We start from the raw sequence: 17,023 nt of genomic DNA, 5'->3' as shown, positions 1-17,023 counted from the left end.
ATACGTTTTATGTCTTTATAAAATAATTTCCTCATTCAATGAATCAGGTGGCAAATGGCTAAATTAGGCTACTTCAAAGCAAGGTAACTAGCTAAGACATGTTTATCTATAACCTAAGGCAAAATATTCAGGTTTCAGGGGATATCTATTGACTGCATGGGAGATATTTGTTAATTCTAAGAATATATTTTAAAGTTGTCAGAATGACATGGCCTATGTTGAATAGAGGGGAACCCCAGCTTTCCAATGGTGTCAGATACATTTTTTCAGCTCCCAATACTCAGCGCTGTAGAGACGGTTTTACAACCGGAGTATGAAGCGTTGGTTTATTTAGGCACCCATTCATCAACTGAATGTCGGCCATTTGCAGTGTGCCAGTGGAAAGTTTTTAGGGACATCGGACTAGACAAAGACATAATACATGCTAATAGCTAAATAGTTAACTATCAACATAACTAGCCAGGCTACACGATATGTGGTGTATTGGCTATCTAGTTAGACTACAGGCTATCATTATTTTATAGGCTAGGGTCTCTCACTGGCACACATTCTTATTTTTTATTTAACCTTTATTTAACTAGGCAAGTCAGTTAAGAACAAATTCTTATTTACAATGACAGCCTACCCCGGCCAAACCCTAACCCAGACGACGCTGGGCCAATTGTGCATCGCCCTATGGGACTCCCAATCATGGCCGATTGTGACACAGCCTCTAGCACTGAGATGCAGTGGCTTAGACCACTGCGCCACTCGGGACCCCACATGCAGGTGATGCGCACACCATGCCTTTTCCAGGACTATCATGACAGTACGAATTCTGTTTGCTGACCAAAAATATGTTATAACTGCAAATAACTCACAAATTAGTAAGGAATATCAATATGTGCACTCTGCTCTGTTCTTTAATCTCAAACCCTTGCAACCAGGAATTATTGAAAAATCGCTCCTGTCAATGCAATACAATYCTACTCGATGCGCTCTGCAGAAATTGGGAGAACAGCAACTTTGCATCCAGAGGACAGTGATGCAATTCTGATCCAATTCTGATTGGAGTAATTRTTAGATATTGTAATTGTTAGAGAGATTCCATTCTAAAAGACCCCAAATGGATCCACACTTTTCTATCCAACAACTATCTAGAGCATCTAAAGACAGAACAGCAAACAAGCAGGTCTAAATATCAGAGTGCTCAAAGGGAAAGAGAGGTCTGGTATGTATTGATATAAAAGCTTGTTTCAGTGCTTGGTTGGTTGGTTGGTTGGTTGGTTGGTTGGTTGGTTGGTTGGTTGGTTGTGTAAATACTTGCCGAGATAGCACAGCTGTAAACAACACCGTCCATGCCTGCTGTCTCTCTCTCTCAATTAAATTCAGTTCAATTCAAAGGGCTTTATTGGCATGGGAAACATATGTTTACATTGCCAAAGCAAGTGAAATAGATAATAAACAAAAGTGAAATAATCAATCAAAAATTAACGGTAAACAAGTTTCAAAGGAATAGACACATTTTAAATGTCATATTATGTACAGTGTTAAAATTATGTGCAAATAGTTAAAGTACAAAAGGGAAAATAAATAAAGATAAATATGGGTTGTATTTACAATGGTGTTTGTTCTTCACTCGTTGTCCTTTCCTTGTGGCAGCAGGTCACACATTTTACTGCTTGATGGCACACTGTGGTAAATCTTGATGGCACACTGGTATTTCACCCAATATATATGAGATTTTATCAAAATTTGACTTGTTTTGGAATTCTTTGTGGGTCTGTGTAAACTGAGGGAAATATGTGTCTCTAATATGGTCATACTGTACATTTGGCAGGAGGTTAGGAAGTGCAACTCAGTTTCCACCTCATTTTGTGGGCAGTGTGCACATAGCCTGTTTTCTTTTGAGAGCCAGGTCTGCCTACGGCGGCCTCTCTCAATAGCAAGGCCATGCTCACTTACTGTGCACATAGTCAAAGCWTTCCTTAATTTTGGGTCAGTCACAGTGTTCCGGTATTCTGCCACTGTGTACTCTCTGTTTAGGGCCAAATAGCATTCCAGTTTGCTCAGTTTTTTGGTAAATTCTTTCAATTGTTTCAAGTAATTATCTTTTTGTTTTCTCATGATTTGGTTGGGTCTAATTGTGTTGCTGTTGCTGTCCTGGGGCTCTGTGGGGTCTGTTTGTGTTTGTGAACAGGACCAGCTTGCTTAAGGGACTCTTCTCTAGGTTAATCTCTCTGTAGGTCATGGCTTTGTTATGGAAAGTTTGGGAATCGCTTCCTTTTAGGTGGTTGTAGAATTAAATGTTGATAATTAGTGGGTATCGGCCTAATTCTGCTCTACATGCGTTCTTTGGTGTTTCACGTTGTACACAGAGGATGTTTTTGCAGAATTCTGCATGCAGAGTCTAAATTTGGTGTTTGTCCCATTTTGTGAATTCTTGGTTGGTGAGCGGACCCCAGACCTCACAACCATAAAGGGCAATGGGTTCTATAACTAATTCAAGTATTTTTTGCCAGAACCTAATTGGGATGTCGAATTTTATGTTCCTTTTGATGGCGTAGAAGGCCCTTCTAGCAGATCGTTCACAGCTTTGTGGAAGTTACCTATGGTGCTGATGTTTAGGCCAAGGTAGGTAAAGTTTTTTGTGTGCTCTAGGGCAACAGTGTCTAGATGGAATTTGTATTTGTGGTCCTGGCAACTGGACCTTTTTGGAACACTATTATTTTTGTCTTACTAAGATTTACTGTCAGGGCCCAGGTCTAACAGAATCTGTGCAGAATATCTAGGTGCTGCTGTAGGCCCTCCTTGGTTGGGGACGGAAGCACCAGATCATCAGCAAACAGTAGACATTTGACTTCAGATTCTAGCAGGGTGAGGCCAGTTGCTGCAGACTGTTCTAGTGCCCTCGCCAATTTGTTGATATATATGTTGAAGAGGGTGGGGCTCAAGCTGCATCCCTGTCTCACCCCACGGCCCTNAGTGCCCTCGCCAATTTGTTGATATATATGTTGAAGAGGGTGGGGCTCAAGCTGCATCCCTGTCTCACCCCACGGCCCTGTGGAAAGAAATGTGTGTGTCTTTTGTTTGTGTACATGGATTTTATAACATTGTATAATTCCCCCAACACCGCTTTCCATCAATTTGTATAGYAAACTCTCATGCCAAATTGAGTCAAAAGCTTTTTTGAAATCAACCAAGCATGAGAAGACTTTGCATTTCTTTTGGTTTCTTTGTCAATTAGGGTGTGCAAGGTGAATACGTGGTCTGTCGTACGGTCATTTGGTAAAAAGACAATTTGACATTTGCTCATTACATTGTTTTCACTGAGGAAATGTACAAGTATGCTGTTAATGATAATGCAGAGGATTTTCCCAAGATTGCTGTTGATGCATATCCCACGGTAGTTATTGGCATCAAATTTGTTTCCACTTTTGTGTATTGGGGTGATCAGTCTTTGGTTCCAAATATTGGGGAAGATGCCAGAGCTGTGGATGATGTTAAAGAGTTTAAGTATAGCCAATTGAAATTTGTGGCCTGTATATTTTATCATTTAATTTGGGATACCATCAACACAACATGCCTTTTTGGGTTGGAGGGTTTGTATTCTGTCCTGTAGTTAATTCAATGTAATTGGAGAATCTAGTGGGTTCTGGTAGTCTTTAATAGCTGATTTTTAGATTTTTAGATTTGATWGGGAAGCTGAAAGGTCCAATATACTGTTTAGGCTTTCTACTGCCAAGTTTACACCCTGCTTGGTTGGTTAGTTGGTTGTGTAAATACTTGCCGACATACAACAGCTGTAAACAACACAGTCTCCCTCTCTCTTTTGCCCGGGACTGGTACCGCTCTCACATTCTCTCCTCTCCCCTCTTCCCTCCCCTCATCCCTCTTCCCTTCCTCTCCCTCTCCCTCTCCCTCTCCCTCTCCCTCTCTCTCTCTCCTCTCTCTTCTCTCTCTCTCTCTCTCCTTCTCTTCTCTCCCTCTCTCTCCCTCTCTCTTCTCTCCTCTCTACTCTCTCTCCTCTCTCTCTCCTCTCTCTCTCTCCTCTCTCTCTCTCTCTCTCCTCTCTCTCTCTCCTCTTCTCACACACATTCTCTCTCTCACACACACATTCTCTCTCTCTCCACACACATTCTCTCTCTCACGTCCTCTCTCTTATCTTTCTCTCTTTCTTTCTCTGTCTTCTCTCTCACATTCTCTCTCTCTGTCTCTCTCTCTTTGCCGACTGGTACCTCTGCACTCTCTCACTATACACTTCCCTATATCAGAGACATAGAATACTGTAATCAAGCTTCTGGCTGCCATTCTTCTTCACACTCTTCAGAGACAACATGACTTATGCCTTAGTTTGCTTACAATGGTTGTAGCCTACACATTGCGTCTGTTCATATAGACAGTGTCCACCGTCATTAGGATACGAACCAGAGTGATGAGAACAAGACAATTGTTGTGTTGAGTATATAACACATCTATTATATAGACACGCCAGCTGATGAAAAAAACATGACTATAAATAATTAATTCCAACAAAGGGATTTATAGAAAAGCCCAACTGTCCAGAACGAAGGAAACTTCTAATAGTGCAGGGATAAACCAAAACGACACAACATTCATTGGAATTAAATGTGGTTATTTGAGCGCGTCTTATGCTAGATTTGTCATAACCCGGCTCATTAAAATAAAACGAATTATGTGGCAACAGGTGTTAAATATGGTGTAAATCGACAAGTGTATATGATCACTATATAATGAGCAGGTTATTGACAAGTTATGGTCCGCTGTCCTATTTAACATAATTTATGACACTGGGTGTCAAAGAATAAAGTGATTACTCTAATTTGGCAAGAGAAGGCCGATGTATTTCTCCACAGCCTTTCTCAACTTTCTTCAGCAGGTTGCTACTGCAGTCTGCAGGTACTCACCTTTGGAGCAAGGACATAGAAGTAGCCTGTTCCATTGGCTCTGCAGATGAGCTTGCACTTGTCCTTGGGTGACACTCCAGAATATTTGGGGACCCACACCACAGACGCTGAGAGCCTGTTGGTGTTGAGGCTGAATCCGTTGAACGCCTCGCACTGCTCCTCGCGGAAGCTWTTGCCTATGGATTGTATGCTTATTAGTAACGTGGATCCATACGAGTACACATCTGTAAAAAAACATGTGGGTCATCCTTTAATGAAGCAACTTATAAAGGCTTTAGGACATTCAAAAAGTCTTCATGAGCACTACATACACGCTTGACAACAAAAATAAAAAATGTAATAAATAAAATATTGTCGGATAGGTGCAGTGAGACGTGTTGATTACTTCTGGTGCATTGCCAAATGTGACATTACCTTTTGCCACTGTTCATATAACATGACGTTTGCTTATGAATTATTTCTGTATAAGCTTTACCATGGACTAATGGCTTTCTTTAACATTTCAAATTGTCATTTTAAAGTGGAACCATTGTTTCACACGTATTTTTACATATTAGCATTTCAGAAAATCTTATTTCTTGTAAGTAAGGAAGCAAAATGTTATTTTTCAAAATAGTATAATTAAGGATTACTTAAAACTTCACAATGAGTTCTACCTGATTCTGGGCAGGCGTCCAAATTGCAGGAGCGATGCTTCACACGGAGTCCTTGGCAGTATTTCCCCCCATATTCTGGAACTGGGTTGTTACAGTCTCTTTTGGCCAGCTGAACTCCTCCCCCACAGGTTCTGGAACACGACCCATACACACCCCACGTCCCCCATCCACCGTCCACCTGTAGGAGAACTACACACATTTAGAACCTGTACTCTAAATTACACGTAGAACCAATTGTAACATTTTAGTGTACATTCAGAAATATAGTTTACAGTAGATATTATTACAAAGATATAGATGTTTTATTGTTGTTAGATTGTGAAATCATTGTATTCATTGTGAGATCAGTCTCTACCAACATCTACATCAATAGTAATAACTAAGCAGATCAGAACACAGACAGTGAGTGTGCTCACCTTGGTCTTATTGGTGTTGTTCTTGTCGGTGCACACCCCTCGGAAGCAGAGCTTRCTGKTGCCACAGCTGGTGCCATCGGCCCAGGGGAAATGACGTGTCTGGCAGACCAGCTGGCCTCTGGCCTTGCCCGTGCACCACAGCTTGGAGCAGGGCTGCATGTAGGGACAGGGCTTGGAGCCCGTACCGAAGGCCAGCTCACACTGGCGGTGGAGGCTGTAGTTGGTGCCTGGGAGGCTCTCAGGCAGAGCCAGCAGCTTTTGGGGCTGATCCAGAAGACAGTCCCCTTTCGAAGAAAAACAACCACAGAGTCAAGATATCAGCCGTGCAAAGCTTTTTGTAAACCATTACATAGTCATATTTTCCAGCCCAAATAAGTGCAAATACCTGTGCAAATTTTTTTGTCTTTTTTTAAACATTAAACAAGCGTTGAAGCTCGTTATATGTCACAGTCAGCTAATGCWGATGTTGAACAGGGACAGTATTTGACATGAGAGGCCCATGAACTCCAATGCTATTGCTTCTAATTGCATTGCCCCGTTCAAGAACTCCAATAGTAAGAACTGTTTAGATTTGCTGCAAGGGTGAGAACAAAGCCTGATGTTTTTCAAAGGAGAAGGGGGGGGTATATATACATTTGTATGACAGCTATAATTTACACAGGCAGAACTCACACTCACACGCACATGCATGCACATTGTATGACAGCTCCAATTGACAGAGACCGAGCTGAGTGGCTGACTGACCGTGGCCTCTGTCCAGGAAGTCTGTAATGATGGCTGCGCTGCACACAGACCAGGGGTTGGCACGGTCGATCTGGATCAGCGTGGGGGACATCATGTGGTTGTCCTTGAGCTTCCCAAACACCTCCTTGCAGGCGTTCACATTGTCATGGGGCATGTTGAAGACATGGCCTGAAGGACAGAACAAATAGCACAGGGAGGAAATATGACCAGGATGACTAGAAAATCTGAAAATACAGAACATTGGTTTGAGAGTACCAGGTTCATTTCATCATCATCATCTCATCATCTCATCGTCATTTTCACCAATGTCAATCATCATCAACAAATTCCAATAATGTTCTAATTCACGTGTCAAACTCATTCCACGGAGGGCCGAGTGTCTGCGGGTTTTCGCACCTCCTTTGTATTTAATTGAGGAATTAAGGTCACTAATTACAAAGGAACTCCCCTCACCTGGTTGTCTAGGTCTTAATTGAAAGGATAAAACAAAAACCTGCAGACACTAGGCCCTCCATGGAATGAGTTTGACACCCCTGTACTAATTAGAGGATGATTTWAAAAAGAGGAAAAATCCCATTCTCTGCTCAACAAGCCATTGAGACCTTGCTATTGTCGAGTGGTGGTTTGGTTGCAGATATTTCCCCCTTTTATTAAGTTTGCAATGTCCATTTGTTTTGCTCAGCCTGCAGTAGCTCACGGCGCTAGCGTGGCCTGGTACCAGCTGCTTATGTTTGTAGTGAAGACCACTGACAGTGGAACATAATCACAGATTCATTGGGACGAGGACAATGASAGTCAAGGAGATTTACTAGTCTTCTTCAATGCATCTGTTCACGGCAGGACTGAAGTGGGATTGCCATACTTTTCTCTTCTAAATCATATAGCATACAATTATACTATATGTTGTAGGGCTAGTATGTATTTTATACACTATGTTGTGAAATGTAATTTATTCACTTGAACTCCATCCCACTCCAAATATCAAACCAAACACTTTTCACAATGCTGTCACATGAAGTTTAATATTCACAGGCAGTGGAAGGAAAACAGTAAGATGGAACTGAGGACTTTGTTTCCAACAACAAGTCAAGTCATCTCATCCCACATGGAAATGACGACTTCACAAATGGATGTCAAATATGACAGTCCTTTTTTGAAGGAAATTGAATAATTAGTTCATAGAAGTGTGCACCTTAAACCAGTGCCTCTCAMTGGGGCCTCACATCTGCTAGTACTTCMCCATCTGTTTTCAGGTTTTACTCCCTTTTCACAGCTCCACATGGATGATTGAAAACACTTGATGCAACTGTCACTTGTTGTCTCATTAATAATACCAGCATTCACAAAAATGGCTTCAGTGGTAATGAGACTGTTGGACAGAATGACACCCATTTCACTTGATCAAAGGAAGAAGGTGAGAAAAGTTCAAGAGTTTTCAATGGGGCCTGGTCTTTTTTCCCCCACCCATGTCTGACAGATTAGAATTGGTAATCAAAATATGCACGTGCACGTGGGGAGTCAAGGACCCCCTAGGGCAGTTTACACATTGAGGGATTATGTATGCTCTTTGGTCCAATTTACAACATCTCATTTCTATGGAGATTGATGAACTGTGCAGTACATCCGCAACAACAGACTACAATTGAATTAGTTAACACCACATGACATCATCAACACCTATCNAGTCAAGGAGATTTACTAGTCTTCTTCAATGCATCTGTTCACGGCAGGACTGAAGTGGGATTGCCATACTTTTCTCTTCTAAATCATATAGCATACAATTATACTATATGTTGTAGGGCTAGTATGTATTTTATACACTATGTTGTGAAATGTAATTTATTCACTTGAACTCCATCCCACTCCAAATATCAAACCAAACACTTTTCACAATGCTGTCACATGAAGTTTAATATTCACAGGCAGTGGAAGGAAAACAGTAAGATGGAACTGAGGACTTTGTTTCCAACAACAAGTCAAGTCATCTCATCCCACATGGAAATGACGACTTCACAAATGGATGTCAAATATGACAGTCCTTTTTTGAAGGAAATTGAATAATTAGTTCATAGAAGTGTGCACCTTAAACCAGTGCCTCTCAMTGGGGCCTCACATCTGCTAGTACTTCMCCATCTGTTTTCAGGTTTTACTCCCTTTTCACAGCTCCACATGGATGATTGAAAACACTTGATGCAACTGTCACTTGTTGTCTCATTAATAATACCAGCATTCACAAAAATGGCTTCAGTGGTAATGAGACTGTTGGACAGAATGACACCCATTTCACTTGATCAAAGGAAGAAGGTGAGAAAAGTTCAAGAGTTTTCAATGGGGCCTGGTCTTTTTTCCCCCACCCATGTCTGACAGATTAGAATTGGTAATCAAAATATGCACGTGCACGTGGGGAGTCAAGGACCCCCTAGGGCAGTTTACACATTGAGGGATTATGTATGCTCTTTGGTCCAATTTACAACATCTCATTTCTATGGAGATTGATGAACTGTGCAGTACATCCGCAACAACAGACTACAATTGAATTAGTTAACACCACATGACATCATCAACACCTATCATCTTTTGTGCAAGACGTGCATAATGCTTACATGTTCACTCTGACAATAACATAATAACATACAAGTCTACTTGGGCATTGACATATTATTAATTAGCTGTGAACATCGAAGACGACAAGGTGCCCAATGAAGAGCTCCGTGGCCTGTTTGTCAGATGTTTCTACCTCCCTGCCTGGCTGTTCCATCTATACTCCCTCCTTTCAAGATACATCTTTATGAACCTCCTGTCATCTAAAACTGTGGAAGACCATCACCCAAGTACTGCCAGATCCCTACATTTGTTTAGTAAAAGTTTTTGTTGTTTTTGTTTTTAATAGTGACTTTGATTCTACATGTAATGAAAAGCACTATATAAAATAAATATATTATTATTATTATTTAGTCTTCACATGCTATCTAGAACCTATAAGGGTTCTTCGGCTGTCCCCATAGATCAAATCCCCACGATGTCACAATAGCAAGCACATTTTATTCTGGTTTGTAAATGCAGAGTTCTGTGTATGGTTGGTTCTCTGCATGGCTCTGGTCTGTATTTACAAATAACTATCGTATAATGTAGATGACAGTATGGTGGGCGGCCGGCAAAATTGTCGCTATTTTCACAAACGGAACAGGGTCAAATAATCAGATCTTAATACTTGTTGGTATTAAATTGCCTGGACCAATATATCTATCTGAAAACAGGGGGGCAGGTAGCCTAGCGCTTAGAGTGTTGGGCCAGTAACCAAAGGGTTGCTAGTTTGAATCCCCAAGCCGGCAAGGGGAAAAATCTGTTGATCTGCCCTTGCACAAGGCACYTAACCGCCGTAAATAATGGCTGATCCCTGACCATGACCCCGCTCTCTGAGAGTGTCTCAGGGGGAGTTGGAATGTACAAGAAACACACTTGTACAAGTTACCCTCTTGTACATGCAGTGAAACAGGACAAATATAAGCACCCCTATTTGAGTATAAGCAGAGTCATTTTACAGTGTTTTCCTTCTTTCTGAGATTTTAAACATGTTCTGATCTTAATAATTGTTGGTATATAGCTGGTCTGGACATGAAATAAAAACAATATAAAAGAAATCCACACACTCTCTCTCACACACTMCTAGAGTATATTATACAGTGCAAGTCAATGGAGAGGGAGGCCTGCTACAGAATTCTCCCTCTTTCTCTCCCTCTCTCACAAGCACAAGCACAGACATACATACACACACGGGTGAGCATGGATGTCTCAAGGTAGGGTGGGGTATGCAACATGACTTATCTTTGTGCACTTTATGACCACTAATACAATGGGCAAACATGTATGGAAGGTGTCATTCAAATCAAAAAGAGTGCAGTYAAAAAGTGATTAAATTCATAATATGAATGACCCACACTTATTCTACCGCAAAAGGTCAAAAATAACAATTCTACAGTTCTGACCAATCAAAGAAACCAGTTAGGACATCAGACTAAACATAATTAGCTTCAAAGACCTGTATTTGTAAATCAATTCGGAATGGTTGGGCTTTTCCCACCATGTGATGATGTGATGATGATGATGTGTGTGTGTGTGTGTGTGTGTGTGTGTGTGTGTGTGTGTGTTGTGTGTGTGTGGTGTGTGTGTGTGTGGTGTGTGTGTGTGTGTGTGTGTGTGTGTGTGTTTTTGTGTGTGTGTGTGTGTGCAAGCGTGTGTCTACTGTACAGTGGTTCCTCCTTTAAAAGTTGTGTCATACTATGGCACACCTTGCGTGCAGCATTCTGTGGCATGTCATTTAATTGTCAGACATTTTTTCTGTTAATGCAAGTTAGTGCTAGTTTGACCTCCAGAGGGCATCTTTGGAAGCATTCGATAGTCTTCCATATTGGCATTACCAGAGACGGGGAGGGCACGCGGAAGTCCGGGGTTCAATTCCCCGATGGGGAGGAAGGAGTAGGCTGTCCTTGTAAATAAGAATTTGTTCTTAACTGATTCCATATGTGTTATTTCATAGTTGTGACATCTACACTATTATTCTACAATGTAAAAATAGTACAAATAAAGAAAAATCCTGGAATGAGTAGGTGTGTCCAAAATTTTGATTGGTACTTGCTTAATTAATTTGATTAATATTATGGTGTTTCTATTCCATGAAAAAATGAAAAACCCTCTGGGTAGGATGGAACGGAAAATATGGCGCTGTACAATGTAACGGCCGGCAGTACAGTACTGGGCTATTTAGCTAAAGAATCCCTGTGTCGTGCGGATGGGAGACTGGTATGTGTGTACATGTGAGAGAGGGACAGAAAGAATGCTGTAACATACCTCATTCTCCATTGTCTTACATTGGATTTGCTTATACTGTATAATCTACTCTAGGAATGTGTGTGAGAGTGTGTGGATTTCTTTAGATATTGTTTATATACAGTACCGGTCAATAGTTTGGACACACCTACTCATTCAATGGTTTTTCTTTATTTTTACTATTTTCTACATTGAAGAATAATAGTGAAGACATCAAAACTATGAAATAACACATATGGAATCATGTAGTAACCAATTTTYTTTTAAACAAATCAAAATATATTTTATATTTGAGATTCTTCAAAGTAGCCACCCGTTACCTTGAGGACAGCTTTGCACACTCTTGGCATCCTCTCAACCAGCTTCACCTGGAATGCTTTTCCAACAGTCTTGAAGGAGTTCCCACATATGCTGAGCACTTGTTGGCTGCTTTTCCTTCACTCTGCGGTCCATCTCATCCCAAACCATCTCAATTGGGTTGAGGTCGGGTGATTGTGGAGGCCAGGTCATCTGATGCAGCCCTCCATCACTCTCCTTTTTGGGCAAATAGCCCTTACACAAGCTGTAGGTGTGTTGGGTCATTGTCCTGTTGAAAAACAAATGGTAGTCCCACTAAACACAAACYAGATGGGATGGCGTATCGCTGCAGAATGCTGTGGTAGCCATGCTGGTTAAGTGTGCCTTGAGTTCTAAATAAATCACAAACAGTGTCACCAGCAAAGCACTCCCACACCATCACACCTCCTCCATGCAGAACCAGACATGCAGAGATCATCCTTTCACGTACTCTGCATCTCACAAAGACACTGCAAAATTCTCAATTTGGACTCATCAGACCAAAGGACAGATTTCCAACAGTCTAATCTCCATTGCTCGTGTTTCTTGGCCCAAGCAAGTCTCTTCTTATTATTGGTGTCCTTTAGTAATGGTTTCTTTGCAGCAATTCGACCATGAAGGCCTGATTCACGCAGTCTCYTCTGAACAGTTGATGTTGAGATGTGTCTGTTACTTGAAATCTGTCAAGCATTTATTTGGGCTGCAATTTCTGAGGCTGGTAACTCTAATGAACTTATCCTCTGCAGCAGAGGTAACCCTGGGTCTTCCTTTCCTGTGGCGGTCCTCATGAGAGACAGTTTCATCATAACGCTTAATGGTTTTTGCGACTGCACTTGAAGAAACTTTCTAAAGTTCTTGAAATTTTTCACATTGACTGACCTTCATGTCTTAAAGTAATGGTGGACTGTCATTTCTCTTTGCTTATTTGAGCTGTTCTTGCCATAATATGGACTTGGTCTTTTACCAAATTGGGCTATCTTCTGTATACCACCCCTACCTTGTCACAACACAACTTATTGCCAAACGCATTAAGGAAAGAAATTCCACAAATTAACTTTAAACAAGGCATACCTGCTAATTGAAATGCATTCCAGGTGACTACCTCATGAAGACTGGTTGGAGAATGCCAAGAGTTTGCAACGTTGTCATCAAGGCAAAGGAATGCTACTGAAGAGTCTCAAATACAAAATATATTTAGATAGTTTTTTTCACTTTTTTGGTTACTACATGATTCCATGTGTTTATTTAATAGTTTTGAGTATATACACACTTCCTAATATTGAGTTGCACCCCCCTTTGCCCTCAGAACAGCCACAATTCATCGAGCACGTAACTTTACAAGGTGTTGGAAAACATTCCACAGGGATGCTGGCCCCATGTTGACTCCAATACTTCCCACAATTGTGTCAAATTGGCTGGATGTTCTTTGGCTGGGTGGACCATTCTTGAACACCGGGAAAAAAAATTTTTAAGCATGAGAAACCCAGCATCGTTGCAGTTCTTGACTCAAACCGGTGCAACTGGCATATACTACTATACCCCATTCAATGTCACTTAAATCATTTGTCTTGCCCATTCACCTTCTGAATGGCACCCATACACAATCCATGACTCAGTGGTCTCAAGGCATAAAAATCCTTCTGTAACCCTTTTCCACTACACAGATTTAACTAAAAATGGTTATTCTAAGGGTTCTCCTATACACCAAATCAGAATGTTTTTCATAAACATTCTATGTATAGGAGAACCCTTAGAAGAACCATTTTTTGTTCAAGGTAAAACCCTTTTGGTTCTAGGTAGAACACTTTTGGGATCCATGTAGAACCCTTTCCATAGAGGGTTCTACATGGAACCCAAAAGGGTTCTACCTGGAACCCAAAAGAGTTCTACCTGGAACCAAAAGGGCTCTCCTATGGGGACAGCCAGAGAACCCTTTTGGAACCCTTTTTTCTTAGAGTGTACTGGTAGATCTGATCTGAATGATACCGATAATACACAAGTAAGAGTGATCTTCACTCACCCAGTTCATGAGCAGTGGTGAAGGCCGAAGGGAGACCGTCATCCTCGATGACAGAGCAGCTTCTCTTGGGATCACACATAGTGCCCACATCTGCCATGCCTAAGGTGTCACAGGTTGTGGCTCCACACAAGTCCTGTTGCAGAAGACAAATGAAATGTGATCATCTGGACAATGTGATGAGATGGGGAGATGTGTAGGTGTGTAATGTAATTTGTCTTACGCGTATAAGTGTGTTGTTATTTCATTGCATATCCACCATCTTTTGGTAGATATTAAAGCAGAAAACACTCACAATCTGGTCCATTGTTCTGGTTGAGCCCATTTCTTTATCTCTCTCTCTCCCTGTCTCTCTCTCTGATGTGCAAACAATCTGGCACAGTGAGCTAACCCTTTAATCCGCAAGATGCTTAGGGAATGTTACAGCTGTCAGAGAAGAACAATTCCACTGCCACGTGCCAAGAGGTCTGTCTGACAATGGAACTGATAAAAAGGTATTGTACTTGACCATTGTACAACACTTTCAAATACTAGTTTATTTGATTTGAGTCTGAGAATTCTTATCCGATACAACTGCATTGTTCATACAAGCACATTAACACCATGCCTCTAGCCTAMAATATTCAATTCAATAACCCCCTCCACAATAAAGTCAATAAACACTCTTTATCCCCACAGGGTAACTTATAGGTCAAGGCATCTTCGCCATTTAAGTGGGATCATTTTACACCACTTTGATCACAGTTGGACAGAATCAGTCTCAGAATGAAATGTTATGCATGTTGCTATGCACTCAAAGAGAACCAATGCATCAGATTGCTTCCAGCCAAGCTAGGCTTAATGGAAAACAGACAGACTGGCTGAGTCCAGGCTGAGAGGCAGGACTAAAGGCTCACAGCTGGAAGTGAGTGGATCATCACAGAGAAATGGATACTTCCCATTCCACCATATGAGTGTGTAAAATCCTAGCTCTGGTCCAGGGCGTTAGTGCTAATACTGAGCCTTCTGTTAGCAAGCTGCACTGAAGCCCTGGACCAGAGCTAGTGAAAACCCTGCCTGGCCTGTTCTACCTGTGCAATTTCTCAACTCAGGTTGGGATCATAGAGAATGATAGAGGCCTCTAGTGACCAAAAGGTAGTTTTAGCATGGGCATCGCCATTGAGGGCTTCCACCATGCTTCCGCCAATTTAAAGTAGTCGAAGTAGTGAGTGGGGATTCCTATGCGTTGTAGCCTCAATGGTGCTGCTTTCACAGATGCTATAATGGCACAGATATAAAGATGAGTCCTCTATCTATCTCTATGGTCGGTGACCGGCTATACCCACTGTCCTGAAAGATGTGAAACAATCTTTGTTCATATTGTTCAATCTTGTTCCATGAGCATGTTTTTTGGCTCAGTGATCCTAATAGTGTGGACCTTTATGCTAAATCTTCTGCAACGTGATTCATGATAGGAAAAAGGAGGGGGACTTTTAAGATGTCAAGACAGATGTGATGCTTGTCCGCTGTGCAGTTGCAAGCAATGTTTTCATTTTTGCATTGAGTAAAAATTTGAATTGGAAGTGGAATTTTAGTTGATTTCCTTAATTGAAGAGGAATTGACACCCAAACCCACCTTGTCTCTGAATTATCCGGCTGCATGTAACACACAGGGATGTGTCTAGAAAAGAACACTTAGTATTGTATTTGCAGATAATGTGTTGGGTTACATAATGAGATAATTATTCCAAATGGAAATAATTGATGATTGCATGGAAGCTAATCTGCAAGCAAACATCAAAAAGAGTTGATACCAGGCTGCATGTTACCACTCCTTACCTGTTTGGTGAATAGGATTGCAGTGTCCCAATATTCAGGGTGCTTGTCATTGTATTTGTTTAAATGTTTCTGCCAAGAACAGAAACTGCGCAGAGTGAGGGCAGCATTGGTGGAAACCTTGGGTCCTTTCTCTGYTTCGTTGATCACCATGAAGCYCACCACCACTATGTTTATGGAGTTCATGATGCTGGGGTGCTTGTACAGCYTYGMAGCMACAGACATCAGGGTCAACAGGTAATGTTTCAAGTCRTCCCCGTGAAATTTGGCCATAGACTCATCAGCCACGACAAGAACCTCCACAAACCTAGGGATGGAGGCAAACCTTTTTGATCTACCCAAGCTCTTCAATACGGTTTCAGTCAGGCTGTCCATTTCCAGTCCTTTCATGTGTTTATATTTCTCAAAAGACCCTGAAATGCTTTGGGTCAAACCAGGTCCTACTCCACACCTGTTCGTGGTGGAATTGCCGCTGGAGTCCCTGTCGCGTCCCCGGCGGCGTATGACGTGGGTTCTTCTCTCAGTATTCACTGTATGTACACTTCCTGCCCGCTCGTTCGAAAGCTGATTGATGAAATATTCCATGCCCTGGTAAGAAAAGGCGCCTTGTAAGCCTTTGCAGAGGCTCAGCGCAGCATACGATTCCTGGTCTGCATTGACATCGCCAGAGTAGAAGCAGTGGCTCAGGTCTGTGGTTGCAGAGGAAGTTGATGCTAAGGAGCCGCTGTGAGGAGGGATGTTGGGCGCAATAAATGTAGAATCCGGTAAAAGGTTGAGATAAAATTCTTGACTGAAAGCCGTTATTTTAAAAACAACTAGTTGGTCATTCTTTCTCTCCTCCGTCTGTCGAATGGTATGTCTTTCTAAATGTTTATGGTCTAATCGAACAGGTACGCACAAATCTATTTCGATGCAATAGTTCAATTTTGCATATAATAGGACATCCATAAAAATAAACAGAGAGCCAATAAACGTAGTCATCTTTGCAATGCAAAAACTATTACTTATCGATAAATCCGCCACTGTCCTTGGTGGTACCAAGTCTGCATGTGATCCAGTGCGCTGTGTCACAGAGCCGCAGTTGAGCGTCCTCAAAGGATGAAAGACCAAAAGATGTGATCGATTCCCATATTGAACCAGACTATTGAGGCCAGGCTGCTCTTTGGACTTGGTGAGTTAGACTCTCAGTCTAGAGTCATGTTTATAAACATCGGGAACTGTCAATGGAAATGTGGGGAGGTCCTTGGAAAAGCTCATTGGACATGGTCTAACCCCTTGGTTTGTGCTTTGATCCGCAGCCACTTG

The 17,023-nt window shown here is 41.6% G+C and overlaps 1 protein-coding gene across 1 annotated transcript in view; it reads right to left on the bottom strand.

Annotated features, from left to right (window-relative positions):
• The window catches only part of LOC111959848 (A disintegrin and metalloproteinase with thrombospondin motifs 15), a 24,532-nt gene extending 7,535 nt beyond the window's left edge, over positions 1-16,997 (bottom strand). The window contains exons 1-6 of the mRNA XM_023981670.2: positions 15,722-16,997; positions 13,907-14,039; positions 6,724-6,891; positions 5,980-6,263; positions 5,564-5,741; positions 4,908-5,083 (exon numbers count right to left, since the gene is read on the bottom strand). Coding sequence (XP_023837438.1) covers positions 4,908-5,083; positions 5,564-5,741; positions 5,980-6,263; positions 6,724-6,891; positions 13,907-14,039; positions 15,722-16,699 — 1,917 coding nt within the window. The 5' untranslated portion in view covers positions 16,700-16,997. The remainder of the gene's footprint in view (positions 1-4,907; positions 5,084-5,563; positions 5,742-5,979; positions 6,264-6,723; positions 6,892-13,906; positions 14,040-15,721) is intronic.
• Between the last annotated feature and the right edge of the window lie 26 nt (positions 16,998-17,023).

This window comes from Salvelinus sp. IW2-2015, linkage group LG4p (assembly GCF_002910315.2).
Source record: "Salvelinus sp. IW2-2015 linkage group LG4p, ASM291031v2, whole genome shotgun sequence".
Classification (NCBI taxonomy): domain Eukaryota; kingdom Metazoa; phylum Chordata; class Actinopteri; order Salmoniformes; family Salmonidae; genus Salvelinus; species Salvelinus sp. IW2-2015.
This window is presented reverse-complemented; position numbering and strand designations above follow the sequence as displayed.